This window comes from Ambystoma mexicanum, chromosome 10 (assembly GCF_040938575.1).
Source record: "Ambystoma mexicanum isolate Mex_15411 chromosome 10, UKY_AmexF1_1, whole genome shotgun sequence".
Taxonomy (NCBI): domain Eukaryota; kingdom Metazoa; phylum Chordata; class Amphibia; order Caudata; family Ambystomatidae; genus Ambystoma; species Ambystoma mexicanum.
The window spans coordinates 1,302,105,453-1,302,113,171 of record NC_090932.1 but is presented as its reverse complement, the minus strand read 5'-3'; the positions used below and the strand labels follow the sequence as shown (position 1 = coordinate 1,302,113,171).

At 45.3% G+C, this 7,719-nt stretch overlaps 1 protein-coding gene across 1 annotated transcript in view; it reads right to left on the bottom strand.

Annotated features, from left to right (window-relative positions):
* Positions 1 to 1,218: 1,218 nt before the first annotated feature.
* Positions 1,219 to 7,719, bottom strand: part of MTFP1 (mitochondrial fission process 1) — a 162,790-nt gene continuing 156,289 nt past the window's right edge. The window contains exon 4 of the mRNA XM_069619312.1: positions 1,219 to 2,130. Coding sequence (XP_069475413.1) covers positions 2,013 to 2,130 — 118 coding nt within the window. The 3' untranslated portion in view covers positions 1,219 to 2,012. The remainder of the gene's footprint in view (positions 2,131 to 7,719) is intronic.

Sequence of the window (7,719 nt, the reverse complement as noted above, 5' to 3'; positions counted from 1 at the left end):
CACACAAGGGCAGGGTCGGAGGAGGAGCAGCACATGAAAGGTGCTACCCTGCAGTGCCAGGAAACGGGGCTTTGGCAAAAAAGGCCTGCAGGGAAATTGCGTGGATCGGTTAAAACCCAAAAGCAATCTGGGATTCAGTACATCAATGCAAAATACGGTCCGCTTTTGGGAAAAATAAAACCGGTATATGCCCAGCTATGCCATTTCTCCCTTAAACCTCCAATCCAGTTCTACTTGATGCAAGGTGAACCTACCATACTTTATGGATTAGATATCAATTTAAACTAATTGGGAGATAAACTAAACATAACTCTGGGTATGCTCTGGAAAAAGACACTGGGGCTGGCAAATTCCGTACCCAATTCGGTGATGAGGCACGAGTTTGGGCTTGTTTCCTTGGCCACTAGAGCAAAATGGAGGAAACTGGCAGATTACACAATTGCTTAATCCACCCCCTCAATCACTGCATGAAGGATGGGGAAAAGACCAAACGCGTACCTCACGTCTCACAATGACCAAACTAAAGGAACAAATGAATTACCTTTTGGTCGAGATAGGCTCCTCCAAAGAAGAGGTGGTTATGAATCCTTGGGGGAGAAAAGAAAATATTTCAGTATGACTGGGACCATGAAAAGGATTACCTGTCAAAATACCTACTGATCTTCCCCCGTCCAATAAAGCAGGACTTGTATTTTTGCTTTCGATTAAACCAGTTCCCGACTCTGGAGAGAGCGAGTGGGGGGGATGGACAGGGAAGGGAACACAAACTGTAGGTTTTGTGGTATGAGTGACATGAGAGAAACCACGAAACATCTGGTGATGGGAAGCATAGCCTTGAAAGAAGAAAGAGGTAAACACCTGAGTACTGCTATAGGCAATGAAGCTTTCGGGAGTAGTTTGATGGGTGGTGATCTACAGTTTGATTTTGGCTTTGTGTGGCCTGCTCTCTACAATACTTAAAAAACGAGGACTGCTAACATCTGATGCTGAAACTGAAAGAGACTAAACTAGACTTTTATTCATGTGATGAATTTGAATGTGTTGATTTGGACGAATTACATTATGAATTTTCTGCATTACTTTATGAAGTAGAGTTTTTCTGATATTTTCTTTTTTATTTTAATTGTATGTCTATTTCTTAAATGTGAAAGGGTCTTACTTGCTTTGCTTGTGGGAATTAAAACACAATTTAAAAAAAATACACAAACCACAGACTACTTTGTTTTCGTATTTTACATTTTATTACATGCCAAGACAGTTTTAAGATTGAGGTGCTGTGAAACATCGGCTGTGCCTCTGTCCAGTACCTGCATACGGTGGGATTTGTCCGACTTCAAAGGTGGTGCCCCCTTCTGAGCATAGCTTATTTTTTGGGGGGCTTGGGGGAATGCCCGCATTGAAGTTACATGAACGGTAAGTTTGGCTGTAAATTAGTTGAGAGTTCCAGTTTCCAGCAGTCGTATCCTCAGTATTTCAGGTTGTGTGATAATGTGCATTGTCTGTACAGCTGTGCTGCCGGAAGTGACCTATCCAGTCGTGGAGTGGTTTGTATTGCTGAATGGAGAGTCCACCTTGGACCTGATCTTTCCCGGGAATAACCAGCTGTGCCTGGTTAAAGAGTCTAGTATTCACATCACAAGGGTAGAATCCGTTTGAATCGCGGGACCGTTCAGAGCAGGTCCTTCATAGTAGCCTGATTACCTGTAATGTGGGTTTTTAATGGGTGACATTCCTGTGCCAGTTTCACTATCTTTGGGAGGTGATTACGCATGTCCTTGTGGCCCCGAGTTGCTTGCAATGTTGCCTGCAGTTTGTCTACCCGTACTATGTTCATTTTTATTAAGAAACCTGGGATGTGAGAACCCTGGCCTGATACACCCTGAGCTGATAGTACCACACCAGCTTTCACATTGGCTTCCAGTCAACATTTTGAGGACTTAAGGGCAACTGGCTCAATGAGACTCTACTGGTGTAAACATGAGGGTATACCCCTCCCCTCTTTATCCAAGTGTTCATGTGCTCCTGGTGTCTGCAGGAACCTCTGTTGGTACTGTGGGGTTAGGGCACAATCCTCCTTCCTTCTTACTGTAGAGTTTGCGAAGACTTGAATCCAGCAGGAAATCGACAGACCTGCAGGGAACGAAAGAGAAAGAAAAATCACAATATGCCACATGAATTTCAGTTGCACACAAAAACCCCAAAAATATGAGATTGTGTCAACGAGCTCAGCATCCTGCATAACCCTGAGGGTGCACGTTTGCACCGGTACACCAGTGACTTACCGATTCAATGCTCCCTGCATCAAAGATCTGGTGCGCCATGTCATGTTTAAGCTATAGGGAACACGTTGCATAATGTTTGCTGGTTGGGATCTGTGTTTTGTCCCCAAATTCTTTTTGCCAGAAAGCTTAACTTGAATGTATGCTTCAATGATGGCACAAGCTGCTTTTAAAAACCCTGACTCCGGCTGACATTTTCATGTTTAACTTGGATCTCTGGGCTCCCTTTTTAAAGAATGCGTTTTGTGCTACAGAACAGATCCCTGGGAGATGGAGAAAGGCGCTCGGTGTGCCAAAATATAAAAAGGGCAAGCATATGGTCCCACAATCATACCACCCAATTTCGCTAATAGACACATCTAGCAAGCCGTTTGGTAAAATGGTATGTGCTAGGCTAAACGAGTAGGTCTCTGCTCCGGGAATATTAGCAGAATCGCAGGGAGGATTCTGTTCTGGGTTAAGCACGAGAGAGCAAATCCTCAATGCATTCCTTTTTGTTGGCCATATATTATAGATTTAAAACTCCAATTTATTTGGTTGTCGTGGATCTTTCCAGCGCCTTTGATATGGTGAACCGGGCTACGCTCTGGGCGGTGCTACAAGATGTAAAGATACTGTCAGACCTTTTATCTGTTTTAAAGCTCATGCAACAAGTGACTCAGGTTGTGTGTTCTGATTACTTCACCATAGGTAGGGGTGTTGATGGCTACACTTGCCGATGGATCTACTATCGGTGGCGTATATACCCTGGTATTGAGTTATGCAGATGATGTGTTAATTGCTAGAACGCCCAGAGCCTTAGAGGTTCTTGTTAACGGATTTGCTGATTTTATGGATCAAGAGACCTGAAGGTTAACGCTACAAAATCTAAGGTGATGATGATTGAGGGTAAAAAGGGATTGTCTCCCTCTTTTATGCAGAATAATATTAAACTGAAACTGGTAGACGGGGAGGGGATTGCGTGCACAAAGGAGCTCGTCTACAGCCCAAGTATGTACAGCCATCAATAGTACTACACACTCTTCAGGGTACCAGTCTATTGCAACCAGTTTGAAAATCTATAGGGCAACAACTCGTATGATCGCTTCCTATGGTGCTGAGCTTTGGGGATTTGAGGATATTCATCCCATCCAACTAATGTAGGGTGTCTTGCTAAGGAGTCTCCTGCGCTCAGCTCCACTTTTTGCTATGGATTGTGAATTAAACCATCCTTTTATTAGTGATTTGAGCTAAGGCTAAGGCATATTTGCATGTGGCCACATTTCTGGACTAATTTGGATGCTGCTTTCTCACATAAAATCCTCAGGGACACTCATGAGAGAGAATGCCCTGATCTTCCCTTGGCTTAACTATGTGCGTAGGTCTTTAGTGAAAGAGAATGCAGAGGATCTTTTTAGGAACCTGGATACTATTACCAAAAAGGATGCCGGGTTGATTAGTGGGAAATTGAAAACTATATAGGAATTGGAGGGGAATGAAAAGGAATGGCTTAAACAGTTAATAAGACTCATGCTAGTATTTCTATCTTAGGTAAAAGGATTATCTGGACTGGCTCGCAACACGCAGTGGTAGGTCTCGTATAATGTGCTTCAGATTTGGCTATTTGCTGGATTGGGATTTCATCTTCTCCCCTCCCACATAGGTTCACTTGTCCATACTACCACCACACAGAGGAAGACATGACACTTTTTATGTTACATAAGTTCTATGCAAAGATTAGGCAGGAGACTCACTGCCCACTATTCAGGTGAACGGGTAGCAGCACAAGCAAGTCTGCTTTGCATTATTTATTACAAAGTGTGAGGTGGGACTCAGCGGGGCCCAGGGTTCCGGTAAAACAGAACAACCCTAAGCTTCTGAAACAACAGATCTAACCCTACACGGATTGAAAACTTCCGAAGAGCTGGCACAACAAGAGTGCCCACAATCTTCTGAGAAACAGAACTACACACCGAACGTGAGGGCAATAAATGACAAGTTCCAACCACGGCACAAGAGCAAGGACGAGAAGCACTACGAATATTAGGTGAAGCAGTGGCGGCCAATCAGGCCCAACCAGCCATACCCCCAAAGTGTTCCAGAGGTACTAGGTGGGAGACGACCCTAGCTGCTTCTTTGTCAATTTCAAGAGAATTGCTAGAGCAGCCCAATGGCCAACGGAGAGATGGGCCTTTTTTCTAGCTCCCCTACTGACTGGGGTAATGCAAGGGGCCTATCAAGCTGCAAATCCCACAAGGGGCACACCTTATGCGAAAGTAAAGAAGACGATCCTAGAAAGATTGGGCATTGACGAGGAGTCCTACAGGATTAAGTATCAGGAGACCCGACTCAAACCTGGAGAAAGTCACAGACAACTCTTCTATCGCATTCAGGACTTGGCAGGAAAATGGTTGCAACCCAGTACTGCCACCATAGGGCAGATCAAGGGTAAAGTCCTGCTGGAACAATTCATTGAGCCACTACCTCGTCCAATTCAAAGGTGGGTCAGGCAACAACACCATTTATCCTTACCAGAAGCTGTAGATGTGGCAACCGCTTACCAAAAAGCTGGGGCACCACAAACTTTCACAATACCGCCAGTCTGGTAGAACAATGAGCCCACCATTATGTGAAATGGATCCTATAAAACAACCACTTTGGAGCCATGGATTAGGATTGAACCTCGGCCGGCCAAAGGTGTAGGTTTTCCAAAAGTACAACCTCCACAATGTTTTGAGTGTGGGGAATGGGCCACATTGCATGCTTCTGTTCCTGTTATATGAAAGCTGAACCAATGGAGATTGGGACCATCCAAACGCAAGAATTCAGAAGAAAACAATTACCCTATGTAGCAGAAGTCACAGTAGACGGACACCCTGAACAGGCTATGATGGACAGGGGCAGCAGACAGACCGCCATACAGTCGCATGTGAGTGACCAAGACAACAACCAGGTAAGGGAAATAGCAATAAAATGTGTGCATGAGGTTATCAAAGAAAATCCAACACGGGACATCACCTTGGGCATAAAGGGGAGGAGATTCCCATAAAAGCAGCCGTTATTCCCACACTTCTTACTGCTGTTCTGATAGGTACAGACCTCCCGGGGTTTGATAGATGGCTACAAGAAGCCCCATATTCGAAAAAACAGAACTGGCATGTCCGCCTACAAAGAACCACTTATCCCGAGCCCAGAAAAGGGGAAACGGAGCATGGCGGGAAGAATAACATTTACCTTCCTTCCGTACAGAAACCAGGCTTGACAACACCCTAAAAAGAGCCAGAGAACAAGCACACAATCAGACAACTAGAACTAATACTCCTTACTTCAAGGAAAAGCAAGGCCTGTTCTACCGGGTAACACGAGGTCTGGATGCTAACGAAAAGGAGCAGTTGTTGGTTCCCCAATCATACAGAAAGGATTTAGTCAAGTTGGCGCACGACCATTACACAGGGGGGCATATGACCGAAAACATGACATTGAAGAAACTGTTACAGAACTTTTACTGGCCAGGAATCTACGCGGAAGTGGTGAAATATTGCCAGGAATGCCCCACATGTCAAACGAGCACGCACATACCACCCCGGGCCCCCCTGCAGAGGATGCGCCTGATTAAGGAACCTTTCCAAAGGGTAGGGTTGACCACTGTGGGGCCCTTGGAGCCAAGTAGCAGAGGATATTGGTTCTTATTGGTGGTAGTGGTCTATGCGACCCGGTATCCAGAAGCCTTTCCATTAAGAGGAATCTCCGCCAAACCAGTATGTGATGTTCTTCTGCCTTATTTTGCAAGAGTGGGTAATATCCCAAGAAATAGTTACGGACCAAGGGAGAAACTTCATGTCCGTCGTGATGAAGGAAGTGTGTAAAACCCTAGGAATTACCCATTTGAAAACATCAGTATACCAGCCACAAACGGATGGGCTCATGGAACAATATAACAAAACAATCAAACAAATGATACGACGAGCCACGAGCCCCACAGGGTTGGGACGGGACAGAGTCCTGCCTTAGGTTTTGATGGTGTTACAAGACATGCCGCAATCATCTACAGGGTACTCCCCTTTTGAGTTGTTGTGTGGGAGACAGCCTCGATCCATATTAGGGTTGTTAAAAGACATATGGGACACCCAAGACAAGACAAACCTAACTGAATATGTGAATGACTTAACCTATGCCCAAGAAAATCTAGGGCGAGCACAGAACCAACAGGAAAAATACTATGATCAAGGAGCCAGACTTCGTTCACTCAATGTGGGAGATAAAGGGCCTCATCACGAGTTGGGCGCTAACCCCAGTGGTATTAGTGCCGGATCACGGGTTTGGTGTAACAGTAAATCCCCATTCCCAATTGGGGAATTTTCCATTCCCCATTGGGCCCACTGGGGAATGTTCGGCCCCATTACTGCTGGCGGTAATAGCCCCGAAAATCAGCAAAATCACAGCAGATTTGCCCCCAGCTCAGAGATGGGGGGGTAAATCCGCCAAGCCTGTGATTTGTTGGACCGTTAAATGTGGCGGTAATAGGATTACCGCCGCATTGAAGGGTTACTGCCAAACTCGTGATGAGCCAGAAAGTGTTGGTTTTGCTCCCTACCAGTACGAATAAATTGTTAGCCCAATGGAAGGGACCATATCTGATTACAATAGGGTTAGGACCGGTCAACTATGAAGTGGAGCAGCCGGATAGACAGGCTAAACACCAGAACCATCATATTAATTTGCTCAAGTTATGGAAAGAGGACAAGGGTATGGAGTACATCGTTATTTGAGTTATCAGTGCCAGAACAAACAGTCCTGAATACACCTAGCTGCCTGCAAGAAGTGATGCTGCAGAAACAACTGAGCCAAGACCAAATAACAGAGCTCTTTGAGTCTTGAACCAGTTTCAGCTGTCTTTTCGGGGTTACCAGGCTGAACCAATATGGTGACCCAATCCATCCCAACCAATGTGGGCAAGATCGTACGCCTCAGGCCTTATCGGATACCTGAAGCGAAACAAGGTGACATAGCATGAGAAATCGATGACATGTTGAAACTTGCCACCATAATTCCATCTAGAAGTGCCTGGTGCTCACCAGTAGTACTTGTACCCAAACCCAATGTACCACGAGATTCTGCATGGATTTTGGGCAACTAAATGCAATATCACATTATGAAGCCTCCCCCGTGCCTCGGATAGACAAGTTGCTGGAAAAACTGGGCTCCTCCGCATATCTAAGTACGCTGGACATAAAAATGGGGTACTGGCAAATACCCCTTCATCTAGACGATCAGGAAAAGACGGCATTTGCCACCCCACAAGGACTCTTCCAGTTTAGTTTTGTCATTTGGGTTACATGGGGCTGCAACAATCTTCCAAGCACTGATGGACAAAGTACTGAAACCACATGAATCATATGCTGCAGCGTATCTGGATGATGGTCATCTTCAGCCCAACCTGGGTTGACCACCTATCACATCT